Here is a 27,215-nt window from a genome sequence, read left to right on the forward strand (position 1 = left end):
GGGGTCAGAGGTCAGCTCACCCCTACCATTACCCCTCCCCCCCTCCCTCTAGTGCAGCCTTACTCATTGTGCGGCTCGCAAGCCACATGCGGATCGCCAAGCCTCTATTTGCGGCTCGCATGGCGGTAAAAATATACAGTGATATGATCATGCAGTGAATACAGATATTTAAAAAAACAATACAAACAATTATTTAAAAAATAAATCAACAGCGGCATTAAAAGGTGGAAATATAGCCTTGTCTAGAAAATATTTTTAAACTTGCTCGGCTCTACGCTGACAGCGGGGTTGCCAGATTGTCGGTCTTCCTGCATAACAAGAGAGAATGTGCTCTTTGGATGGACTTATTCTTATTAACTTATTCTTCAATAGCTTCCATGTTATGTGACCCAGTGTCTCCACATTATTCCAGAAAATTGCACACAGTCACACAAGTCTTAATTTTCCTCTCAAAGTGCATCAGATTGAAGCATTCCAGGTTAAAAGGTACCAAATTTTCTTCCGGGGGAGCATGCCCCCGGACCCCGCTAAGGACCGGGTTCCCTCCACAGTTTCACAAAATTCTGTGGGAAACACTGCTTCAGGGAGGACATATTATTAAGCAGCCATACTTATGTATGACTGGATTTATAGCTTTTGATACTTTGCGGTAAAAATGGCTCTCCTGTTGACGTCGTCCTGTCAGTGCGGCTCTCCTGAAAAAAATAGTGAATACCACTGCTCTAGTGACTCAGAATCGTACGAGAGTCGTAACGTCGGCTGCTGTGGAAATGATGGGCCCCGACCAAAGACGGTGCGGAATTTAGAGTTTCCGAAAGAAATTCCACTCCGGACTCTCTGTCGTACCCTTCCCAGACGTCTTCCTCATCTTCCTCCCTCACGGCGCGGCCAATTACTGGGCTGTATTTGTTTTCCCGCTCTGCTGTTATGTAGACGGGGAAGCGACTTACTTCACTAATCGACAGCAGCAGCAGCTACAGCAGCAGCACAATGGGTGATTTCACAATCAACCAGGTTCAGCTTGGGCGAATGAGATTGAGAGAAGGGGAGAGAGAGAGAGAGAGAGAGAGAGAGAGAGAGAGAGAGAGAGAGAGAGAGAGAGAGAGCGTAAAAGAAGAAGAGAATAAGTTATATAGAGGAATTCCGATTTCTCCAGCAAAGGAAACAAGGCGCTGGTGTCTGAGCTGGGGACACCAGAGACTGTCAAGAACATCACCACAACGGGTCACTCACAGGAAGCCGGGCACCTCCAACCGTCACCCAATCAGGAGAGACGACCGTGCGGTGGAAGGTCGACCCCCCCCCCCCCCCCTCCCCCCCGCGCTGATACTAAACACACTTCGTCACGACAACACAGCTAGCAGTCAGGATCGATTGGCTGAACGCACACCCACGGTCTGTTTACATCACGTGTTTGTGTGTGCCTGCGTGCTTGCGTGTGTGTGTGTGTGTGTGTGTGTGTGCCGCTGTAAGTATGATAGGTGCTTGTGTGTGCGCATGTGCAGTTGTGTATGTGTGTGCGTGTATATGCGTGTGTGTTTGTGTGTGTGCGTGGGTATGCGTGTGTGTGTGTGTGTGTGTGAGCGTGTGCATGCCTGCGTGTATGTGCGTGCATGCATGGGTGAGTGCGTGCGCAGGTGTACCAACCACAGCAGAGCTGAGAGCAGCCTATAGAGCCGCTGCCTTTCTAAACCAATCAGCAGAGGAACCGCTGGAGCTACCGAAGTGAAACGTGATGCAAGAGAGCAGTAATCAACGACGGGGAAGTTCACGATTCAGAGGCCGCGAATCAGCCCTCACGATGTCTTCATTTTTCAATCATTTCTATTTGAATATGAACTGCGATTACCCCGACCGCGCAGTGTATAATCCAGCGCTCTGCAAACCGGCTCTAACCACCAACGTCTATATTTCAACGACAGGAGCTCGAAATAGACGTTCCATTGAAGTTAGGGACTCTGAGAGGCTAAGAGTAGGAATCTTCATTGGGCAAACTCAGGGAATATTCTCAGGCAATTCACGGTTAGGGATGAGTTGGGGGAGGGGTGGAGGGCGGGGTGTGTGTACTGCGTAACTGCGTAAACGCCAACAAGCCATTTTGACCCTTAACCCGCAAATCCCTTCCCCACCCGTCTCCTCAACAAGGGGTCGTGACCCCAGGGCGCCAGCGGGAGAGGTGAGACATTCAAGCGCCAGGGAACCCCTAGCCTACCGTAACCAGGGCGTGCGTTCCAGTCAGAGGAGGAAAAACTCAGATACGAGGTGAGGCTAAACGCCTGATAGTGGGTTTCTCACGAACATCCTCTAAAAATACCTCTAAGTCAGTCACACACACACCGTAACGCCATCATCATCTAAGACACACACACACAGAAGTGCAACCACACACACACACACACACACACACACACACACACACAAATCATCATCATCATCTAAGTACAACTCCTCTCGTTTTATAAGCTCTCTTAACCGTCCTCGAGGCGCCCTGTCATCACGCAGAGACGAACACAACGTCTAATTAATACGCCTCGAGCGATTTTACGTGTCTACGGACGCCGGTAGTACAGACGTCCGGGCCCGCGGCGGGCTCCCGATATGGCGTCGAACCGAGCAGTAGCCCGGGTCTGGTCCGAGCGGGCCTATGTGTCTGTTCAGAGCCCCGCGTGGAGGGAACTGCTGCCGGTAGCAGCGGTGACTCACGCGCAGCCAGTAGCTCACACATTTCCCCCCGGTCACCCGTTTGCTCTGCACTCCAGCATCTTCCTCATCCTCATACTAATCATCACCTCACCCCGCGGGGTTTCGTCTCCTCAGAGAGCGGTGGGGCCGTTGTTTCTCCACCTGAACCGTGGGACCACCTATACCTCACGCGCCATGCGCCACGTGCGCGTCACCAACCCGGTGTAACGGCCGCGTCTCCTAGAGAGAGATGGAACCACAACCATCATAACAACACCGGTCAAGCCTTGACACGTGATAACGTGATCCCCTCGCTTTCACTCCGCGCCTCTCATCATGTATGAGGCGCGCTCCACTGGGACCGGATGCACGCTGGCGTCCGACCCCACAGGAAGAAGAGCGCTTCCTTCCTTCCTTCCGCCGGCCAGAGAACCTGTTGTCGCTCGTTCACATGTGTTGCTCTTTTCTTTCCCACGTTCGGCGCGAGGCCCTTTGATCTCGCGCACACGCGCGCCCTACTGTAGAAAGGTGAGTCGCGCGCGCGCAAGGAGCGCGGGGCAAACGAATGCCATCGCCGTGGCGCCACGTTCCCCCAGGAACCAAACGCTTCAACGCTTTAAGGCTCTGTCTCAGGAGGAGAGCAGAGACTTCCTCAGCGGACATGAACTCGCCCCCCCGCCCACCCCCCCCCCCCCCCCCCCCCCCCCCCCGCCACCCCACAAGAAGGACTCTCTCCCCCCCGGGGACCAAAACAAAGGAGTCCGCCTCCTCCTCCTTATGTTCCCGACAGATGAGGAGCAGATTCGCGTTTAAAGAGACGCGGTATTGACCAAACGGGAATGGATTACGCCCTCACACACACACACACACACACACACGCGCGTTATGAAGGCATGAACAGTACATATGTCTACTGGTTTCACACAACGAGGAGAAAGTAGAGCGCTCCTACCTGGCTGGAACATACTTTGGAAATAAAAGACGACGAGGATAAAAGATCCGAAACAAGTGGCGAGGACCATCCGGCATATCCTGCTCATCCTCATCAGCTCGGTGAAAGTTTGTTTCATGGCGAGCGGAACGGGCCGGTTAACGGTAAACGGTTAACGGTGAACGGCGCTAGTTGCCGGGCGACGGAGGCCGGCGGGTCGCGAGGCTCGAGCGGTGGTGCTGATGAGAGGAGTTGCGCGGCGGTTCTGTCCGCCGGTCAGTGAGCCCGATGCGCTCGCCCCGGACTGAACCATTCCCATTTTCCGCTCCGAGCTGTAGGGGGGTCGTGGATGCCCCCGTCTCGGTGGAGGAATGGGCTCGCCCGTATACACGTCACGTACAGTAGCGGTTTACTGCGAGGCTGAAACCAGACATCCAATAAAGAGGAAAACATTCATTTTCCATGGGTAGGATTTCACATTTGACTCATACATAGTAGCCTAATTTACCGGCGACATTAGTATTTATTGAGTTTGCCTTTCAGTTGGCGACTTTCTATAATAATACTTTGTTACCTTGTTCTTATTTTTTCCTATTTTTAATCATAGCAGTCTTTTCTTAAGGCGCCTTCGGCCAAACGAGAAGTCCAAATTAATTGCATTGTGTCGCCGTGCTACGCAGCCACTGCGCCCCCTACCGGCCGCATTGCGTACTGCAGCGCTACACTTACAGAATTGTGAATTGTGACTCACACGGATCTCTACACTCACATAATTGATTAACCCACAGCAGTGGGAAGTGATAGCCCTCCCCCTATCTGACGTCTTCACCTTGTACTCAAAGTCACAGACAGGTAGCGGGCTGTGATCAAACGAAGGCCTACTGACGGTAATGCAGAGCCCAATGGCTGGGTAGTTGGAAAAGTTAGGCTCACTTTTCCTCATTAATGCGGTCCGTCTCGCTAACAAGCACTGGTCTGCCGGAGAGACACGGGGTCGGAAGGTCAATTTATGGAATTTGCATCTGATTGTGTTGTTGTTTTGTTGTGGAGTATGGAGTGAAGCAGAATAATTAGCATAGAACTCACACTCATTCGCACATACACGCAGGCGTGAACAAACACACACACACACACACACACACACACACACATAAACACACACACATGCACAAACACACACACACACACACACATTATAACAACCTACGCCCTTGTACAGGAAGTAACTACATACTATCCTCATTCCAAGCTTGTTTGTGGTTTTCTGTGTGTGTGTTGGTGTGCGTGCAAATATATGTTTGTGGGTGGGTTGCTGTGTGTGTGCGTGCATGTGCTTGTTTGTGGCCGGTGGGTGTCTGCGTGCATGCACGTGTGTGCGCGCGTGTGCAGCAGTATTCTTTAAGAAAACTCCTCCCCAACTCTGAAACATTTTTGACTCGATGTGTTCCAGTGAATATAGAGTTGAAGAACAACAACAAACGGCTCGAGAGAGAGACTGCTGGAGAGAGAGAGAGAGAGAGAGAGAGAGAGAGAGAGAGAGAGAGAGAGAGAGAAAGACAGTCACAGAGAGACAGAGGGAGACAGTAGACCAGAACGCCGTCCTCATCTGGACCCTGACCTCCTCGAGAACGCGAACCTTCCCCCAAATTAGTGAGCCGTTCTGTTTGTGAAAGTGATGTTTAACATTACCCAGCGCACATTCACAAAAACATACAGAGGTTAAGTGGCTGTTGCACTAATGCGCACAAATTGCACTCAATTTTATCAGTTCACATTTTATACCCAACCTTTTCTTGGTATTTAATGGGTATCTTTTATACCTCTGTATCTCATACTGAGCATCAACATAGTAAAGTCAGTATTGTCTATAGAGATGTCAAAGACTTATTCTACATCTACAGAGGAAAGTCATGTCTAATGAGACACACACACACACACACACACACTCACACACACACACAGACACACACACACACACACACAGAGACACACACACAGACAGAGAGACACATACAGAGAGAGAGAGAGAGACACACAAAAAACACAGAGAGAAACAAATCAAATTCTATAATACAAAAAATATCAGTTTATTGTATTTTTGTATTTTGTATGTTTGTCGGGTCAATAAAGGAAACAAAACTCAATTTAAACGAGCGAGAGAGAGAGAGTCTTGTAATTCATGTTTTCAGTAAAGGCTCCGTCTGCGAGCAGCACGACACTCTGGCTGATTAATGTGATTAATTTGAGCACCGCCTCACTCCACTGCTTGTTCATTACATCCAATTAAGGCTTTTAGCGACGACAGCGCCAGGAAACGCACGTTTCACGTCGTCGCACGACGCCTTATCGCGCCCCAGCATAGACTAAAGACCGGCTCGCCTGGAGCCCGCAGACACAGGCCGGGCACCTCCTGCACAGCCCTCGAAGGCGAGGCAGTAGCACCGAGAAAGGCCTTGTGGGTAGTGTTCCCTTCTCCTGAAGAAGCTGTCCCGCCCCCCCCCTCCGCTCCCTCCCTCCCTCTGTTCGCTGTCACTGAGAAGTGGTGCACTTCACGCACCTGTGATTGACGGGCAGGATGGATTCCCGACCCAATCAGGGAAGAGATGCCGTGATTGGTCAGCAAATTAACTGAGGTCCAAGATCTACATTGCCTAATACAGAGGCCAGGGGCAGCCAACCACAATGGGGCGGTTCCCTTTTCTTTTTTTCTTTTTGTTTTGAATCGTACCTACAGTACCTTTAAGCAGTTGTTCATAAAAATGCCAATCACAATTATTGATCAATAATCAATCATTAATCGACATTAATCAATAGTCCACGATCAATAATCGGTTATCAATAATATTAACGAGGACGACTCATGTTATCGCCTCAAAAACATGATCAGCAGCAGGATATCAGGCCCTGCTCACCTGTCGATCAGGTTTAACGCAGAGACTTCATTGGCTGGCCGGCTGCCAGCCTGCCGCCGGTCACGCCGGGGCCAATCAGCTCCCTGCAGCCCTCACCAGTTGCAGGGAACAACGGTGATTGACAGCAGGGGCGGGCTTAACCTCAGCAGTTTCCCCGGACCATCATGGCTTCAGACTCGCGCTGGGTCACCATGAGGTTGGTCAGAACCTGGACACACACACACACACACACACACATGTAAACACACACGCACACACACACACAGGGAGGTATATTATCAATCCGTCTAGATGGAAAAAAAAAAGACAGCTAGATAGAGAAAATAGATGGATAGATTGAAAAATACATTGATTTATAGACAGATAGATAGATAGATGGATAGATACATAGATAGATACATAGTTCTATAGACAGACAGACGGACAGACCGACAGACAGACGACCAGACCACCGAATTAGCCAATCACCAATCTTCCATTACTGCTTCACTGATCACCCCATTAACGCTACGTCAGAACAAAGTTCTAAAAGTTTATAGGTAATTCCCCCCCCTGCTGGCACCCTTACAGACACATCAAACGGAGCCTATCATGGGCGATATCATATTTAACGTGAATAATTTAGGTTCCTGGGACCATTAGAAGAGGAAAAGCTCATCACGCCATCTCAGCAGGGGAGACAGGGGACGGCGAGATTTCAACTGGTTTTTAGTTATTCAAAGCAGTTTTAGATATTTAAGAGCTCTCGCCAATGCGTCTCAATTATGAGGATTCATGAATAAAGAGTGGATTAATATGAATGAAGAAGAAGGGAGGGCGATGACTGAGAAGACATTCGGACGGCCATTTTGTAACCGAGCCGAGACAGAGGGATATAGAGAGATAGGATGAGAGGGTGATAAATAATGAGATACAAAGAAAGAGAGACCAGCGGGGGGAGAGACAGAGAGAGGACAGGGGAGACAGAGAGAATGGGGAAGAGAAAGACAGACAGAAAGATAGAGACATAGGAAGAGAGAGACAGACAGAGAGACGTTGGTTAAGGGAGACCGACAGAGACCAACACAGAGGGAGAGACAACATGTGAGTGAGACAGATTGACAGAGAGAGAGAGAGAGAGAGAGCGAGAGAGAGAGCGAGAGAGAGAGCGAGAGAGAGAGAAAGAGAGTCAGAGAGGGAGTCAGAGAGACAGACAGAGAGAGAGAGTCAGAGAGAGACAGAGAGAGACAGAGAGTCAGAGAGAGAGAGAGAGAGAGAGTGAGAGAGAGTCAGAGAGGGAGACAGAGAGAGAGAGAGTCAGAGAGACAGACAGAGAGAGACTGAGTCAGCGAGAGAGACAGACACAGGGAGAGAGAGAGTCAGAGAGACAGACAGAGAGAGACTGAGTCAGCGAGAGAGACAGACACAGGGAGAGAGAGAGTCAGACGGGTGCGGCCCCCCACCTGTGCGGCCGTGGGCTGCAGGCCCGCCGTGGCGTCCAGCTGTCTCTTGGTGAGGCCGCCGGTCATGGCGGCGCTGAAGCCCTGGACGATGTCCCCGGCGTTGGGTCCCATGAGGTGGAGGCCCACCACGCGTTCCTGGGGACGGCAGTGTGCCAGGGGACGTCACCTCACCGGACCACTGGGTCCGTCTCTCTATGCGTCTGTGTCTGTTTGTGTGTGTGTGTGTGTGTGTGTGTGGGGGTCTCTGTCTGTGTCGGTATCTGTCTCTCTCTGAGTGTCATTCTGTGTGTTTGTATGTCTGTCTGTCTGTGTGTCTGACTCTGTCTGTGTCTGACTCTATGTGTCTGTCTGTCTGACTCTATGTGTCTGTCTGTCTGTCTGACTGTCGGTCTGTGTGTCTGACTCTGTCTGTGTCTTACTCTATGTGTCTGTCTGTCGGTCGGTCTGTCTGTCTGTCTGTCTGTCTGTCTGTCTGTCTGTCTGTCTGTCTGTCTGGCTGTCTGTCTGTCTGACTTTATGTGTCTGTCTGTCTGTCTTTCTGTGTATCTGACTCTATGTGTCTGTCTGTCTGACTCTTTGTGTCTGTCTGTGTCTGTCTGTCTGACTCTAAGTGTCTGTCTGTCTGTGTGTCTGACTCTTTGTGTCTGTCTTTCTTTGTGTCTGTCTGTCTGTCTGTCTGTCTGCCCGTCTGTCTGACTCTATGTGTCTGTCTGTCTGTCTGTCTGTCTGTCTGTCTGACTCTATGTGTCTGTCTGTCTCTATGACTGTCTGTCTGTCTGTGTGTCTCTCTCAACGCAGCTTATCTCTGCTGGGGAGACCCATTCAACATTCATGTATTCTGGGGCCATAGCTTTGGGTGTAGAATATGATAATGGGAGGATTACCAACGTTATGCTGGTAGGAGGGCTATTATGCACCCACTCAGTCTCATCACTGGGATTCTGCTCCATCCACCGCAGTGCTTCTGTATCTCACCACACGTTACTGCACGCTCAAGACAGCGTCATGCTCCATGCACGTTGCATTAGGTGTTCAACTTTAAAATATGATTTTTACTTTGTTTGTTTAACGTGCTTGATGCATCCTCTCCGCACACTGAGGGAGCCAACCTGGCCGCTTCTCTCCGAGCTTGAGATCACATGACCAAACCAGTACCTGGTCAGGAAGGTGACAGATGACTTTGGCGTAGCAGGAGTTCTTGTCCCTTGCGGGTACGGTCCACTCCAGGGGCCAGTAGTAGCTGTGATAAACCTGAAGGGAAGAGAGCGGTACGCTGCTGCCGTCATGCTGTGTGGGTTTGAGTGGGCTTAGAAGTGTGTTCTGCTGGCCCTGTGTGTGTGTGTGCGTGTGCGTGTGCGTGCGTGTTTCTGCACTGTTAAGTGCGCTATGAGGGCTCTTATCCAGACCAGTGTAGGAGTGTGTCATTTTATTCTTGCATGTATTGAACCCGTGCCTTGGTGGATCAGTCATTTCACAAAAGTGGTGTGTGTGAGTGCATGCCTGCGTGCGTGTGTGTGTGTGTGTGTCTGTGTTTGCGTGTGTGTGTGTGTGTGTGTGTGTGTGTATACCTCTATGTTTGCCTCTCCAAACGTTGCGTTAGCTCTTTCCTCAGACAAACCGCAGGCAGAATACTCGAGTGGAGCAAACAGAACCGAGGGGATGTTGCTGTAATCACACTGCAATCAAAGCACTCCATATATATATGAATATTTAACGACAATATAGAATAACGCGAGGGTAATACATTAACATATATACAGCATTACATTTTGCTTTGATACATTTTGGATTTATTATGAAGTTTTAACAGCATTTTAACACTGCAATTCGACCCCATTGTTGCGGTGAGAACGTGTAGTGTAAGCGTGCAGTGTGAGCGTGCAGTCGAAGTGGGCATTGTGAGCTTGTAGTGTAAGTGCGCATTGTGAGCGTGCAGTGTGCGTGATGCAGTGAGAGTCGGCAGTGTGAGTCTGCAGTGTGTGGGGGATACAGTGAGAGTGTCGATGTGAGCGTGCAGTGTGACAGCGTTCCCAGTCGTCACCTTTCTGTGTCCGACACCGTACTTTAAACGTCCCTTTGTGCTTCAACGTAGCGACCCCCCAGTTCGACTGTTTAGACGTGGTCGTTTAAATCCCTAAACATGGTAGCGTTTATCGATATACGGTGTAAGGTTCCTCAGCATTGTGTGTTGATGAGGGTCTCCATATGGCCCCGCCCTGGGGGTGCTGCAGTACTGAGGTGTGTTACCGGGGGGGTGGGCCCTCCGTACAGTCTGTGGGCCAGGAGCCTCCCAGACCGGGCCCTGAGGACGGGGGAGGGGCAGTGGGGTCCCAGGCCGGAGGAGGAGGAGGAGGAGGAGGAGGAGGAGGAGGAGGACAGGCAGTAGACGTGGTCCACGCTGGTCTGGTCCAACTCGTTCACCAGGACCTGCCCACTGCCGCATGGGACACACACACACGTGTATGAAAACACACACACACACAAAAATACACACAGGTGCATGCAGACACACGCACACACACACACACCCAGGCACACACAAAAATACACACAGGTGCATGCAGACATACACACACCCACGCACACACACACACACACACACATGCATGCACACACACACACACACACACACACACACACACACACACACACACCCCATGCATGCACGCATACACACACACACACAGACCAAAAAAACAACAACAACAACAATCTCACACACACAGACACGCAAACACACGCACAGTAGGTCACATACTCTGGGCAACATTTCACCCCAACCAGCTCTAGTCCGATGTTAGAGGTACTGGCCTCTATCCCTACAGCCAGCAGGACCTGCAACACACACACACACACACACACACACACACACACACACACACACACACACACACACACACACACACACACACAACCGTAGAGTACCGCTTTAGTACATAAGACATTGCTATATGCTATAGTCACAGGTTTTTACATACACAAAGAAACACACACACACACACACACACACACACACACACACACACACACACACACACACACACACAACCATACATATAGATACAGATATAGTTCAAACAGTGAAGCTAGGTCCATTATCCAGAGAGACCAGACAACGTGCCAAACCCCCCCAGCTTAGATCCCGCCCCCCCCCCCCCCAGCCTGACAGCCCCCCACCGTATCGAAGTCCTCCTGCGTGGCGCGCCCCTCCCTGGAGACCAGGCTGGCCCTCAGGCCCCCCGCGGCCCCCCGCAACGCAGCTTCACCAGGGAGAGAGGGAACACAGATTAGAGACGGAGTCTGGCCCCTGAGGAGTGTCTGTAACACAGGAGTCGGGCCCCTGAGGAGTGTCTGTAACACAGGAGTCGGGCCCCCGAGAGGCGTCAGGTGTCTGGGGTAATTGGTCCTGATTGGAGCTCATTAAAGACAGAGCTGCTCAGCCAACAGGTGGCTTGGGACTACTCCTGTCTGTCTCTGTCTGTGTGTGTGTCTGTGAGTGCGTGTGTGTGTGAGTGCGTGTGTGTGCGTGTGCGTGTGTGTGCGTGTGCGTGTTTGTGTGTGTGTGTGTGTGCGTGTGTGCGTCTGCCTGTCTATTTCTGTGTGTCTGTTTATCCTTCTGTGTGTCTGTGTTTGTGTCTTTGTGTGTGTCTGTGTGTGTGTATGGGTGTGTGTGTGTGTGTGTGTGTGCGTGTGTGCGTCTGCCTGTCTATCCTCTGTGTTTTTATGTGGGCAGGAATAGGTAGGTTGAGAGACATGAACGGATGTATCACGTGTGTTGCTGCGTGTTAGCATGTTGTAGCATGGTTAGCATGTCGTAGCATGGTTAGCATGATGTAGCACGGTTATCAGGGTCTTATGGTGGTCTTATGGTTCTGTGGTGATGGTTGAAGTTATACAAGCTGATGTACCTGCAGGAACGCCCCACTCCTGAGCACCTATCTGCTCCACCTAAGAGACAAAACACACACAAACAGACGCACACACACACACACAATGAACAGACACACACACAGATTACAACAATAACGTGTTCATTTGTGTGCAGTATATTTTGTGCGTGCACCTTGCTGAGTGTGTGTATGTGTGTGTGTGTGTGTGTGTGTACCTTGTTCAGCGTGTGTGTGTGTGCGTGTGTGCGTGTGCTATATGTGTGTGCTTACCTTGCTGAGTGTGTGTGTGTGTATGTGTGCGTGTAGGTGTGTGTGTGTGTGTGTGTGTGTGTGTGTGTGTGTGTGTGTGCGTGTGTGTGTGTGTACGCGTGCGTGTGCGTTTTTGTGTATGCGTGTGTGTGTGTGTGTGTGTGTGTGTGTGTGTGTGTGTGTGTGTGTGTATGCGTTTGCTTACCTTGCTGAGCGTGTGCTCGTACAGGAAGTGGACTCCGTGCACCAGCATGTGGTTCTCGATCTTCTGGGACATCTTGAGGTCGAAGCCCGGCAGAAAGTCAGTGGTCGGCAGCATGAGAGTGACCTCATGACCCAGGCCGGACAGGAAGCCAGCACACTCCACCCCCTCCGGAGACCCGCCCACCACCAGGGTGCGGCCGGGCGGGCGAGGCCTGGAGAACAGCTCATTACTGGAGAGAGAGAGAGAGAGAGGGAGAGGGAGAGGGAGAGAGAGAGAGAGAGAGAGAGAGAGAGAGACAGAGAGAGAGACAGAGAGAAGAGAGTGAGACGGAGAGACAGAGAGACAGATGAAGATGGAGACAGCAGAAGAGGCAGCATGACAGAGAGACAGGCAGAGAGCGCCAGAGGGACAGGTAACCATGGCGACAGAGTGAGACGCTAGTCCATGGCGGTCCCATCACCCAGGCCGGTCCATCCTCAGAGGCCCTGGAAGGCCCTGACCTCACGCTGCCTCCTCCTCACATTAGCCAGCGGCCCGACGGGAGGAAGAGACGTGTTTGCATAACATTACCCCGGGCACATTTATCACCGCTGTGTCGACAGCCACCGGTATGGACGGTGACAGTTTCATTAAAGAGTAATTGAGTGTGTCCCGTTTTGTTTCAAAGTTCCCATGCAGCTCCCATCACACACGTCCCATCCCGACCTGCTTGAGTCGCAAGCGGGGGGGAGAGAATACACCACAGGCGCCGTCGGCCTCACGTAGACACCAGAGACGTCCTCAGAGAGAGACGAGCCACACCCGGATCCACCGCAGAACAGCAGCTATAGTGTCCTGTTCGCATAGACAAAACGCAAGGTTTCCGACCAATCAGAGCACTGCATTAGGTCGATATCGACGCAGTACATGTAGGGAACTCCACCCAGATAGTCTGACTGTGACCACGCCCACCAGTCCAACGATGCCTGCTATTGGTCAACAAAGCCAGTAAGTCTATGGTACCGTGACAACGTCGCTGTGTTGGACCACCGTTTGACAACCTATGTGAACGTGACGATTTAGATTTTGTAATAGCTATATCGAGCCTTAACTCTCTTCTAAAGTACTCTTTAGCAACTTAAGTTGTTCAAACTAATTATAGAGGGGGTGAAGTTAAGCTAACTCGACCTTTGACCTCTTTGTGATAGCAGGGGTGACAAAGTGACAATGTTCCAAATCATCTTCTTTGCAATAGGGCCTATAAGGAAAGACAAAGGTTGTTTCATTAACATGTAGTTCACCGGACGACCATATTGGTTGGTCGTAGGTAGGGAAACCTTCTAGAATCATTAGGGGAACAATGACAACTGAATGGACATGCATTCTAAATCTAAATATTCTAGAAGGTTCCCTCCCAGCGGACCAACATGGCCACCAGGTGGAAGGGTCTGTTGCTAGGAGACATGTGAGTCCTGATGGACAGGCTGGGTCCTTACCTGGTGACACAGTGCTCCCTGTCTCCCGGTACCCCAGGGTAGCGAGGTCGCTCCCCAGGATCGATGACCAGCGTCCCCACAGAGAGGCGGGACTTCCTTCCGTCGGTGTCTGTCACCTGATTGGTCAAAAAAAGACACAGCATGCCATTCATAGCAGGAAGATGTTGAAAGAAGTGAAAAAGTGTGATTATTTTTGTAATGGACGGAACAGACGTTAAACTGTGTTTTTACAGTTTAAGGTCCTTAAACGTTTGCAGTTTCTTACTAAACTGTGTTCTTTCAGTTTAAGCACCATCAACTTTTACAGGTTCTTACAGTTTAAGGTCCTTTAACTGTGCTCTTTCAGTTTTAACTCTAAACTGTGTTCTTAGAGTTAACAGTCCTTCAACTGTGTAAAGTGGTATAGTTTTGAGCCTCTATGCCTTCAAAACGTTAGTGTGTCTAGACGGGTCTATAATGAATAAATAAATAATAAGAGAATGAAAGTCATTTCACTGTCTTGCAAGTAAGTAACAAGGCAAATCAAAACATGTTGTTGCTGGTCTGAGATCAGACCTGGGGTTCCCCTCTGCAACCCATACTTAAACGCCAGTGCGTTACTTTATCTGCAGACTTGATTATGTGTTGTAGAGTTCGACTCAGTGGAAATTACATCATGCCAGGGTTTATCACATGACACGTCAGGAGAGAATCCTAAAGGTAACACTCAGGACACAATCATATGTACTTAGAAGTAATAACAACTGGAAAAATAGACTTCACATTAAAGTAACTCCCTTATATCACATCTTAAATTAAATCTTCTCTAAGAAAGTATCAAAGATTTTAAACAAGCTGTAATCACCAAATCCCCTAATCTCCTTCCACCATCTATTTCAGCATCTAAAGATGTCGTGATGTTTGAGGACTCAAAGGGGATGGGCTATCTTCTAATATAACAGAGTACCGTCTCATACGTGTGTTGGGAAACAATCGCGGTCTGCAGCATCAACTCTGTTACCATAAAAATAAATCTCAGAAAACGTGGACCAATTACGTAATTGCTGCGGGATTTGTGGTTACTCTCTTATATTAGAAAAGGCGGGAGCGTGACGGTGAAGCTCTGAAGCGGGTAGCTTAGCGTAGCTTAGCGTAGCTCCCCTCCTCAGCCGAGAGGCATCCAGCTGCAGCCCCGGAGGCGGGCACTGTGGGGTGGCAGGTCGGGTTTTTTCTTTGTGTGTCTATCAATGTACTAATCGCTGTATACATAGATACTATTGATAAGCAATACATTGAGCTGTGTGATGGAGAAGATGTTTGATGTTACGGTATACGTTCGAGAAGATCTATTTATCTATATATCTATATCCTGTGTATATCTATACTTATATATATCTTGCCGAAAGAACCTGACCTGCCACACCCCAGTGCCGTTGCCACACCACAGTGACCGGCTCCGGGGCCAGCCCTCTGCGGGCCCCTAGCATAGACTGTATAGAACGCCTGAGGGCCACACCTCTACGACGTGAGGGGCCAACATCTCCCAGCCAGCCCTGAGGTAGGCAGCGCCGCACTCGGTCAGGTCTCTCCTGACCTCCAGGACGCAGGCCTCTGCGTGGCCCAACAGAGCCTGTGAGAGGTCCCTCCAGCTGTGGGAGGCTGGGGGAGGAGAGAGCTGTCAGCAGAGTGAGGGCATCGTGATGCAGGCCGCCATGAGGCGATATGTACTGATGAACTGGGACGATATTCATATTCTCACATTATCTCACTACATCGTCTGGTATTATTGGATTACGGGGCAGAAATACAACTGTAATGCAACTGTGATTCAATAATGTCAGAGAAATGCAACGGAAATGTGACTTACACCCACAAACAGAATTCTGTTTTTTAAAGAAGACGGTAATATAGTTTTATGATATAAAAGTAATATAAAAGTCTCTAATTCCCATAGTGGGGGTGCAGGAGTAGAGATGTAGACGTAGACATTTTGATTTGTTCAATTTATGTTTGAGACCACAAGAGAGATTTCTGTTTTATCATTTAAAGGTCCAGGTTTCATGCCCACGTGGCAAATGCTCAACAGAAAGTGATAAGAATTACATTAATGATGCTGACCTGTCTCTTTAAATCTCCAGCCATATTTCTGTGAGTCCTGAATGTCCTGACCCAACTGGGACGCCCTGTGTAGCAGCTTCTTCACGGTCGCCATGGTTACACTGGACCATCCCAGAACTGAGAGGAAGGAGAAGAGAGGAGAGAGGATGGATGAGAGAGGAGAGGAGAGGGGAGGAGCTAGGAGAGAGGAGATGAGAGAGGAGGGGAGAGGAGAGAAGAGAGGAGGAAAGGAGTGGAGAGGAGAGGAGAGGGAAGAAGGGTTGAGGAGAGGAGAGGAGAGAAGGGGAGAGGAGAGAAGAGAGGAGGAGAGGAGTGGAGAGGAGAAGAGGAGTGGAGAGGAGAGGAGATGAGGGTTGAGGAGATGAGAGGAGAGGAGAGGAGAGGAGAAGAGAGGAGAAAGTTACTAATGCAGAGGAGAAGTGGGGTTGATTATCGAAGAGCAAATGAGAAAGATCGAAAAGAGAGGATTGAAGAGGAGGAGAAAGAAGACGATAAATGATGCATGACCTCCTTTGACAGACAATGAAGTGTGTGTGAACAAAACACACACCTGAAGTGGTGCCTTCAGAAAATGGGGTCACAGGGTCAACCACCAGAACTCTTTTATTAAACCCGACGGCTTCCTGAGAGAGAGAGAGGGGGGGGGGGGGGGGGGGGAAATACAGCTGGCAGTGAAATGAATCATTCAGACAGCAGGTTAAGTGTCTGCTCCCCTAAAAGCGTAGCAGTGAATGAGCGATCCCCTCTCTCGCTCTCTCTCGCTCTCTCTCTCTCCCTCTCTCTCTCTCTCTCTCTCTCTCTCTCTCCTCCTCCGTCATCCGGAGGTTCCTACAGATCATCCAATTAGCATATATTATATTAAGACTGTTATTATCCCATTTTTGCTCTGGCTCCGCCCCTGTTCATCAAAGACAGACGTAATGACTACAAATTAGCAATCATTCAATATCATTTATTTTGGATCTTTCCTGGTCTTTCTCAAGTTCTCAAACTGCACACCTGCTCACAAACGATGACGTCACACACATGAAGATCCCAAGACGTCATGAAGCTTTATATATAGATACGGTGACATAGCTGACCTTGGCAACAGCTTGACCTCCTGACCCCGCCCCTACGACCAGCAGGTCGTAGTCAAACGACGACAAGGGACCAATGGGCTGCTCCATAGCCTCACGGATCCAAGTCGTTCACCTGAGAAGACACCTGTTGTCTTGAGTCCAGGGTTGGAGAACAATGCACACATGTACGCCTCAGTGCCCTCCACAGCAAGTACACTCAGTAGGACTACACAACACGCACACTCTATCGCCAGCCAACACCAACGAACTTTAGACTGCCTTTTTCCCCCCCAACACAGACTTGACCGGTTTAGACTGGTGAAGAGGACTGTTGTTGATCTCTCTGTCACGCAGAAATAAGACCGCAGAGATCTATTGAATACGGTGTGATTTTGTCAATGTGTAAGTTTTGCTAAGGAATATTTATTCAGCATTACAATTTTCGGGTTAACATTAAACACAGAAGGAGAATGTGATGCCAAGGCAATACAGCCAAATGGAGTAGGACTATAGGCGATTTTCTAATGCGAAAACATATGTGGTAAACGACTGTGTTGCGGTCCGGTGGTGACATCTGGCGGCGCAACATGGAACTTCAACGCTCTGGGAAACGCGTGTTGGTTGAGACAGCTGCTTCAGGAGTTGGGAGTATATGAGTATAATATATTACAACGGTGCGTTATGGAAACACAACGCTGATGTCAGAGTTTGGTTGATAAAAAAAACACAATGTAATCGCATTCGTTTGATACTTCCAAACAGTAATTCAATACGAAAGCTGGAACGAATAACTAAAAACATGCCTAACGCTACTTAACCAAATGTTTGAATGCAGGTAATACGACTCACTTGATTTGATCAATTTCACGTAAACTTGATCCCAGTGATTAGTCAAGGATCAATGTGGTTTATCAACATTGAACAACTTCCTTCTCTGACTGACCCAGAAACTTTTGTAACATGAGCGGCCTTTTGAGCACGCACGCATGCGCAGTGTTGACCAATTTACTCCAACGCTGAAATACCTTTATATACTCTAAATATGTTATATTATGTATTCAAACAAACATGCACAATCCACAATCATTAATTTGCAGTTTTACCCTGTTGAGGAAAGCATTCAATATTATCTACCTCCAAATGCATTAGACAGTCGATCGCAAAAATAAAATAAAATAATTGCATATTTAATTGTATTATTTACTTTGGACCATGTGTACGCATGAACAAGGGATGCCCTTGTCTGTGTATTTAACGTGTACGTTTAACGTCTACACTGCAGACACAACGCCGCCATTCACCGGCGCTCCCCTGTTGGTGAGTCGGGGTACTTCAGCCCCACTGGCGGTGAGTCGGGGTACCGCGGCTCGGCGGAACGCCCCCCTGGCGGTGAGTCGGCGTACCTCGGTCCACCTGGCGGTGAGTCGGGGTACGGCGGCCCGCAACAGGACGCGCCGCTCCGCGCAGGGACTGGTTCTTTCGCAGCCATTTTCTGTCCAACCAAACAGCCGTTCCGAGAAGGTAACCAACCAGGGCTTCATCGCAGGTTGGTGTCTGGCTCCGGCCAATGATTGCTAACCGATTTCTCGTTAGCTCGAATGGAAATGTCCGTCTGCGTGTGATTTGTGTTTGTTGTCGGGGTGGATGAGGGCTGATGATCAGGAAGTACCCGGTCTGGTAAAGAATAAGAATAACACCCCGGCGGCCCGAGCCTGGTCTACCAGGACAAAGAGCAGGCCGGCGCGGCGCCTCGGGACGCGGCTTGCGGCAGACTGGGAGTCCGGCGAAGTTAGGGTCCGAGTCTGACGCGACCGCCCGGGTTCAGCGCACCGGGTCCCCGCGGTGTGGAGCGGGACGACCCGGGGATCGAACCTACCCGCTTTTAGACGTTAGCCTTGGTGCTAACTGGGCTGGCTAGCTGGTCGACACCAGGAATATGTACGGGATCCGCTAGCCCGCCTTAGCTCGGAACAGAGAGCGACGTTTAGCACGGGTCTCGGTTGTTAAGTGATATGCGCGGTGCGATCCTGTGTGTGTGCGGTCAGATCAACGCGGCGTCGGGTTGTTGATTTCGCAGTGGCCTGTTTTGGCGCCTTGACTCGGGAGACGGTCCTACCACAGTGGAGCGGGAACGGCAATATGGACTACAGGTCTCCCCCTGTCTGGAGATGGACCGCGCGTCTACACCTCCGTCTGGGCGCCCCGTCCGGAGGTGGAGCCCGCGTCTCCCATCTCCATCCAGGTGCCTTGTCTGGAGATGGTGACGTGGGGTCCATCTCCATGTACGCGTCTGATGCGCCCTTGTTTTGTTTGCGCCCCAGATGGACGGAGACGGTTCCACCACAGACGCCTCCCAGCTGGGAATCACCGGAGAGTACATGGCGTCCGGGCACTACGTACTGCAGTCCCAAGAAGGTAAAGGGAAAATAAAAACAACAATGCTATAATAGGTTTGGCGTGTCTCTATTCCGCATGTTTATTGTTCCACTGAATTGAGGGAAGTTACCCACGTGACCGATTGTGATTGTTGTGTCCCTCACAGATGACGGGGATGAGAGTCTAAACGACCATGAGGAGGGGGGCATTAAGGAGAACTTCAGGGAACAGGACATCTACCTGCCCATCGCCAACGTGGCTCGCATCATGAAGAACGCCGTCCCGCAGACGGGGAAGGTGTGTGTGTGTGTGTGTGTGTGTGTGTGTGTGTGTGTGTGTGTCTCTTGCTGTGTTTGTGTGTCTCGCTCTCCGTTTGTGTGTGGGTCTCTCACTCTCTGTCTGTTTGTTTGTGTGTGTGTGTCTCTCTGTCTTTGTGCTTGTGTGTTTGTGTGTGTGCGTGAGATTTAGTAAGCGGTGGACAATATTATTTACATTGAAACCTCCACACAAGCCATCCCTTCCGTTCCTCGTCATCACACTCCCTCCCTCTCCCCCTTGTGTGTCAGATCGCCAAAGACGCCAAGGAGTGCGTGCAGGAGTGCGTGAGCGAGTTCATCAGCTTCATCACGTCGGAGGCCAGCGAGCGCTGCCACCAGGAGAAGAGGAAAACCATCAACGGCGAGGACATCCTGTTCGCCATGTCCACGCTGGGCTTCGACATGTACGTGGAGCCGCTGAAGCTGTACCTGCAGAAGTTCAGAGAGGTGAGCGAGTTCCGAGTGTGGGGGTTGGGGGGGGGGGAGCTTGTTGGTTCTGTGGCGGAGGACATCCTTCTAGAGGTCTAAAGTTGTCACATCAGAAACCTCTCCCATCGGTTAGAGACCGATGTGACCCAGCAACACAGCTCTTAAAGAGGGGTTCCCTAGTCCTAGTTATGGTTACCTAGTCCTAGTTATGGTCCTCTAGTTATGACCCTCTAGTCCTAGTTATGATTCTCTAGTCCTAGTTATGATCCCCTAGTCCTAGTTATGGTCCTCTAGTCCTAGTTATGATCCTCTAGTCCTAGTTATGATCCTCTAGTCCTAGTTATGATCCTCTAGTTATGATCCTCTAGTTCTAGTTATGATCCTCTAGTTCTAGTTATGATCCTCTTGTCCTAGTTATGATCCCCTAGTCCTAGTTATGATCCTCTTGTCCTAGTTATGATTCCCTAGACCTAGTTATGATCCTCTGGTCCTAGTTACGATCCTCTAGTCCTAGTTATGATCCTCTAGTCCTGGTTATTATCCCATCCCAACATTAGGTGGTAATAAATGACTCGCACCACATATATTGGCCCTTATTCAATCCATGCATCCTGGTATCGTGGGGAGGGATTAGCTCCTTGGGAAGGGCTGCTCCCCCTCCAGCGATACTTCAGGCCACAGCAACATCACATCTACCCCATGAGCTAAAGGAACCAATCAGCCGTAGGGGGAGGAGTTACTAACCTCCACACAGAGCATGATGTAACTGTTGGTAAGGGTTAGGGTGTTTACGTGGATGTGCTCTGTTAAAACATTTAGAGGTTCAACCACCACAGGGAGAGGGAATGACATTTATAAATCATCACCGCCACTAAGGTTGACAAAGTACATACTTGCCGGTTCCGATGTGTGTGTGAGGGGGCCGACTGCGTCGCCGCTCCAGGGGCCCCGGAGCGGCGCCGCGGGGCCCCCAGAGTTGAGCTTGATGTGGCCTGCCTGTGTTTCCCAGGCGATGAAGGGGGAGAAGGGAATGCCGGGTGTCTCCGTGGGGGAAGGCCTAGGGGAGGAGCTAACTGAGGACAGCTTCAGTAAGTACCACCCACACCCCAACCAACCCTAACCCCCCCCCCCCCCATGGGAGTCCCTGGTAAGACTGAGGTTTAATGTCTGTCTGTCTGTCTGTCTGTCTGTCTATCGTGGTCAGACTGAAGTGCAATGTCTGTCTGTCTATCGTCCTGGTCAGGATGAGCTGTCTGTCTGTCCTCCCTGGTTGGGCTGATATCTGTCTGTCTGTCTGTCATTCTGTCTGTCTGTCTGTCTGTCTGTCAGTCTGTCTGTCCTCCCTGGTCATGATGAGGTGTAATGTCTGTCTGCGTCTCGCCTGAGTCGATGTGTAGGATACGAATGTTCTTATGTTTCATGTTCGAGGCTGCTGACTGTACAATGTTTTATGGTGTTTTATTGTTTGCTGTCTAGACTAGGTGTCCCTTGCAAGAGATGTAATCTCAATGAGACCAACCGGTTCAATAAAGTAACGGCACAGAAGGCTTTATGACCTGCTGGATGTGGTTTCCCTTCTAGCATCATATCTTTTTATTATTATTCAGCATATTGTACTGTCTCTGTCTGGGATAAATAAAGTAATTCTTAACCTTGCCTTCTTTGCCAAAACCTGCCCTTTATGCTGCAGACAATATCCATAACCATACAATCTTTTAAAATAGATTTCCCATAGGATATATTCTGTTATTGTGCCATGTATGTCTGCTCATTGTTGCTCACTATTTGGCAACGATTCAACTAACCATTCACTTCCTCCCCAACAGCCAATCCGCTGCCAGCAGGCATCATCACGGCTGACGGCCAGCAGCAGAACGTCATGGTGTACACGACCGCGTACCAACAGGTTGGTCTGGGCTCGGATAATCATGTTTTATAGATTTAACTTCCATCTTTTGACAGCCTTCCTACTTCATGTATCGAAATCCCCGCCCCCTTTCTCGCCTCAAACACATCCCTGAAAACCCGCCCCCCCATGTAGCAAACAATGTAACTGAGGTCCCGACCCCTCTCTCCTCTGAAAGTCAAACTCCATGTCACTGAAAGTCCCGCCCCTTCCTCTCCAAACCATGTCACTGAAAGTCCCGCCCTCTTTCTCCTCTAAACCCATGTCAATGAAAGTCCCTCCCATTCTCTCTCTCTTCTAAACCATGTCACTGAAAGTCCCGCCCATTCTCTCTCCTCTAAACCCATGTCATTGAAAGTCCCGCCCCTCCCTCTTCTCTAAACCGGAAGTGTGGACTTGAGACGTTGTGTGTGTGTGTGTTTCCTTTTATCCAGATTCCGTCCGTTCAGCAGATCCAGTTCTCATGACGGGGGTCCGTTCCGACGCGGCCCTGCCACACGCTGCTAGGACCCCCCCACCAACTTCTACCTGGGGGGGGGGGGGGGGGGGAGTTAAAGGTCACCATATAGAACAGACATAGAACAGGTAGTAGTAGGTAGTGGTGAGGTGGAGGAGGGCGGGTCTAGCGACCCAGTCCCTGGGTGTACAGTTTAAGAACTACAGGCCGAGAAGCATTCTGTTCATTAGGGTGTAGATTCTGGGAGGAAGGGGGACGCGCTGAGAATGTCGTTGTAATGGGTTGTAATTGTTATTCTTTTTGTTTTTTAAAAGCTAGCGTCATTACACAGTTGTAGCGGTCTGAGATGTTGTGTTTGGGGAGACTTCGGGAGCGTCTTGTGAACTTGTATTTGGTTTTTATGCCTGTTGTTTCTGGCGGGTGGGGTGGTGGAGGTGTGTCTGGTGCTTTTCTGTTTGTGTAAAATCCTTTTCTTTAAGCCTTGATGGTGGTTTTGCCAGACCCACGCCGCTGTTTTGTACGTTGATACGTGTGCATTAATGTTATGGAGATCCTTTGAAATAAATGCAAAAATAGACTGAAATACACAGAGTTCATCCTTTTATTAAATAACATTACCCTCTCATTATCTACTCTCAGTGTGTCAATTCATATGTATGTAAAATATTATCATTATTAATTGATATATATTATTATAGATATATTTATAGAGATAGATATAGTCTAAGATGTATATCTTTCCCTAGATATAGATAGATATAAAATATAGATAATGAATAGACAATAATGGTAATATTTTATACAGGGTTATGCTAAATATGTAATTAATTATAATCCAATTCAAAAGTTAAACGAACAAGCATATACCAAAATGTATTTCAAACTATACAAATGAAGAGGCCAGGAAAGATTACATTTTTATATTTTCATATATTTCATATAAAAATGAGCATAGAGAGCATATGTCAACATCCCAAGCAATAAGTGGAAATGGACCAATGAGAGCAGAGGCTACAGAGACACGCCACCTAGGGGTCCTGTCGTTCACCACACTATAAATATCGAACTCTGTCGGCGATCCATGGACTCTAAATATATTTCCACCCACCATATGGTCGACACAATGGCCGTTTCAAGGCTGGCCAGCGCAGAGTTCTCCGCCAAAACAATGGCAGAGGAAGACGGACCCAAACAATCGTTCCCTGGTTCCAGCGGGACACTTCCAGCGTGGAATGCCTTTCCTCCCTCGGTGCTCCGGAAAAAAAAAACAAAGGCTTGGGACTGGCCGCCAGCCTGGTGGAGCAGGAGAAGGAAACGTACCGATCTGACCGCACACACGTCTAGAATCCAGTGGGTCAGGGCTTTGCCACACATACACCGATACAAACAGGCACACACACACTGATACAAAGTTGCACACATGGATACATACACACACACGCTGAGTACAAACACACAAACAGGCACACAGATATAAACATGCACAAATAGATACTCACACACACACACACGCACGCACACACACACACACACACACATACAATAACACACATTCACAGATGGACACACACACACACACACATAGATACAAACACACACATTCACAGATACACACACACACATTGATGCAAACACACTTTTGATATTTAATATTTCATCGGCTCTCTCGGCACATACTCTGACGGGGGGGGGGGGTTCTGTTTTTCCTGCTTATGGTGCGTCTGGTATCCCCTGAGCTTCTGGCAGTGTTGGCCAGTTCCATTCTGGGGGATTGTGGGTAATGTGGGGGTGTGGTTACGTAACCTGGGCCCTTTGAGGCGCTGATGGGAGGTTGGACAGTGGGGCCGTGGAGAGAAAATGGACTCGAGAGGTCCTGTAGGGAGGGGTTTGGAACAGTCGTTGAGGAGCGTTGTAGGTTGGAAGTACTGTGCCCATCGGTCCACTATGAGTTGGGGAAACGCTCTGAGAGAACACCTGGGGCTCGTGGGCCGGGGCGGTCGCCCTCATGGCTGTTTAGTTTCAATGAACAACTCTCTCTCTTTACAGCTCTCAGATCGTACTTACGGCAGCTTTAAACACAAGTTAACATTCTAGCAAAGAAGAAGACACACAGAACCCCTCCCCCGCCCCCCCCACACACACACACGCACACACACGTGGGTACATCGGTGGTGATTGGTACCTAAAGTAATGGATTCAAGCTCTCAACCTCTGACCACTGGAGGTCCGGGTCAATGAAGACCCCTCTGTGTCCAGGTTGTTGATTCTCTGTCCCAGTATCCCCTCTATAGACCCATGGGGACGGCCATGGACAAACACACACACACACACACACACACACACACACACACACACACACACAGATAAAAACACAGATACAATTACACACACGCATGCACACACCCCGATTGGTTCAGGGAATCCCTCTTGCCTGTCAATCACAGGTGTGTGAAATGCAACAGAGGAGAAAGGTAGGGAGGGAGGATGCAGAGAGGGAGGGAAGGACTTGTTTGTTGTTTAGTCACAACGTCGTGCTCTCAATCCTTCTCAAGCTCTCAAGCCAAAGCAGCTGGGACGCTGCTGAGGGCGCGGTCGGAGCTCCTAAACGGGGAGATAATGTATGATTCGGGGGGGGGGGAGTCGATGCTGAGAATATAGACCAAAGAAAGACTTGACACAGACAGGAAGTTATCCCGGTCAGGCCCATTTCCTCCATTAGAGAAGCCAGGTCGCTGCCTTGCTGACCAGGACACTGCCGACGGCCACTTCCTGTGCCCCGCCCACTCTGAGAATAAACACTTTGTATAGTTGGGTGTGTGAATGAGTGTGAGAGACACACACACACACACACACAGAAGTCTGCAACAAGACACCACACACACGCATACACACAAATTGTGTCACAGACATGCCTGCAAATGAATCTTTTCCAGACAAGTATGTGGACACACACCCACACACACGTATACACACTCCATCCAGATCCTGTTTGTCTTCAACTCCAGCTCCACCCATCCTCTGATAGTCTTACTCCCACCACCCCCACCACCACCATCACCCCCCCTTCCCATCCGCACTTGTCCTGGTCTTGAAAACACACCTCAAATAATAATAATAATAATGGATTGAATTTATATAGCACTTTTCTTGACACTCAAAGACGCTTTACAGTGAAGGGGGGACCTCACTAACCACCAACAGTGTGTAGCACCCACTTGGGTGATGCACGGCAGCCAATCTGCGCCCGAACGCTCACCACACACCGCCTTGAGGTGGAGAGTGAGGGAATTAATGAGTCAGCCAATTATACAGGAGGATGATTAGGGGGCCAGATTGAATGAGCCTGGTTGGGCCAGGACACCGGGGAAAGCCCTACTCTTTGCTATCAGTGCCCTGGGATCTTTTACAACCTCAGTGAGTCAGGAGCTCGGTTTGACGTCTCCTCCGAAGGACGGCGCGGTTCTCGCTATCTCAATCGATACGTCCAGAGGATCAATTATAGAGAGTCAGGCGTCTCATTCACTCATTCATACACACGGTCATACACTCCTTCGTACACACATCCATTCATCCATTCATACACTGACGGCGGTTTTAACGATTCTCTCTGCCATTCATCCATTCACATCCTACTCCTCAGTCTAGAAACCACAATGTAAATATATGAATTCCTTCAAAATGTTGCCAGCACTATTGGCGTTGCTTCAGGACTGTGGGAGGGAGTGAGAGGAATCAAACCTGGAACCCCTTCCTGATAAGGATCAATGGCTCACCGATCAGCATTACCAATGCTCATATCCCGGCAGGAACTCCCCCAGCTGGGATATTTATGACCCAGTCCTCTCTCCTTTCCAAACCCTGTTGTTGCCACATCCAAACAGAATCAAGGCTTTTGTTTATGCGCAACGTAAACACAGAGCTCATGGAATCACTGCGAACCATCTGCCCCCCCACCTCCGCTATAACTATCGCTCTTCTCTGAGAGAAGCTCATCTCTGAGTAAAGCTCTTCACTGAGTGAAGCTCTTCTCTGTCTGAAGCTCTTCTCTGAGTGAAGCCCTTCACTGAGTGAAGCTCTTCTCTATGTGGATCTCTTCTCTTCTCTGAGTGAATCTCTTCTCTTCTCTATGTGAATCTCTTCTCTTCTCTGAGTGAATCTCTTCTCTTCTCTGAGTGAATCTCTTCTCTTCTCTGAGTGAAGCTCTTCTCTTCTCTGAGTGAAGCTCTTCTCTTCTCTGAGTGAATCTCTTCTCTTCTCTGAGTGAAGCTCTTCTCTTCTCTGAGTGAAGGCTGCTGCTGGTGTTCCTGCCCAATCAGGTAGGAGAGAGAGGAGTGACCAGACACCAGGCACTATATGTCACTGTGTCACTGGGATGAGTGTCAGCAGAGTATCTCCCCAGAGTCCCGGAGATACCAGCTATCAGCTGGTCCTCCTGTGGCCCCGCAGACTGACCGCTTCCTCCCAGGGCCTGCTGGAGCCTCTTCTAAGGATGCTCTCTCACACAAACAGGCACGCACACACACACAGGCATGCACACACACACACATGCACGCGGTCATACCCATACACATGTATGCACACGCACAGACGCACGCATGCACCCACGCACACACACACACACACACACACACACACACACACACACACACACACACACACACACACACACACACACACACACACACACACACACACACTAAGCTCTCCCCATCTGAGTCTTATTCCTGTTGACCTCTAACCCGAGACCCTCCTCTTCCTCTTCCTCATACACTCACACCAACACACA

The 27,215-nt window shown here is 49.6% G+C and overlaps 2 protein-coding genes across 3 annotated transcripts; one reads left to right on the forward strand and one right to left on the reverse strand.

Moving 5' to 3' along the window:
- Window positions 1–6,642: 6,642 nt before the first annotated feature.
- LOC307074954 (thioredoxin reductase 1, cytoplasmic-like) lies at window positions 6,643–17,052 on the reverse strand (the record flags this gene model as incomplete). The annotated part of the gene is made up of 14 exons (XM_079735382.1): window positions 6,643–6,733; window positions 7,968–8,102; window positions 9,123–9,218; window positions 9,536–9,643; window positions 10,215–10,401; window positions 10,726–10,802; window positions 11,145–11,227; window positions 11,864–11,915; window positions 12,312–12,540; window positions 13,787–13,902; window positions 15,282–15,424; window positions 15,884–16,000; window positions 16,434–16,506; window positions 16,966–17,052. 14 exons carry the CDS (start codon window positions 17,050–17,052, stop codon window positions 6,668–6,670), a joined length of 1,569 nt encoding a protein of 522 aa, XP_079591508.1. The 3' UTR covers window positions 6,643–6,667.
- Window positions 17,053–18,382: 1,330 nt separating this feature from the next.
- Window positions 18,383–23,054, forward strand: nfyba (nuclear transcription factor Y, beta a). 2 transcript variants are annotated; one of them, XM_079735868.1, is made up of 7 exons: window positions 18,383–18,490; window positions 19,266–19,359; window positions 19,487–19,617; window positions 19,887–20,084; window positions 21,076–21,154; window positions 21,893–21,972; window positions 22,407–23,054. In XM_079735868.1, the coding sequence occupies exons 2-7, from the start codon at window positions 19,266–19,268 to the stop codon at window positions 22,437–22,439; spliced, it is 615 nt and encodes a 204-aa protein (XP_079591994.1). In that variant the 5' UTR covers window positions 18,383–18,490; the 3' UTR covers window positions 22,440–23,054. The 2 variants fall into 2 exon arrangements, with proteins under 2 accessions (XP_079591994.1, XP_079591995.1); XM_079735869.1 differs by having other exon boundaries at window positions 21,085–21,154.
- Window positions 23,055–27,215: the final 4,161 nt, after the last annotated feature.

This window comes from Pollachius pollachius (assembly GCF_949987615.1).
Source record: "Pollachius pollachius genome assembly, chromosome: 4".
Taxonomy (NCBI): Eukaryota; Metazoa; Chordata; class Actinopteri; order Gadiformes; family Gadidae; genus Pollachius; species Pollachius pollachius.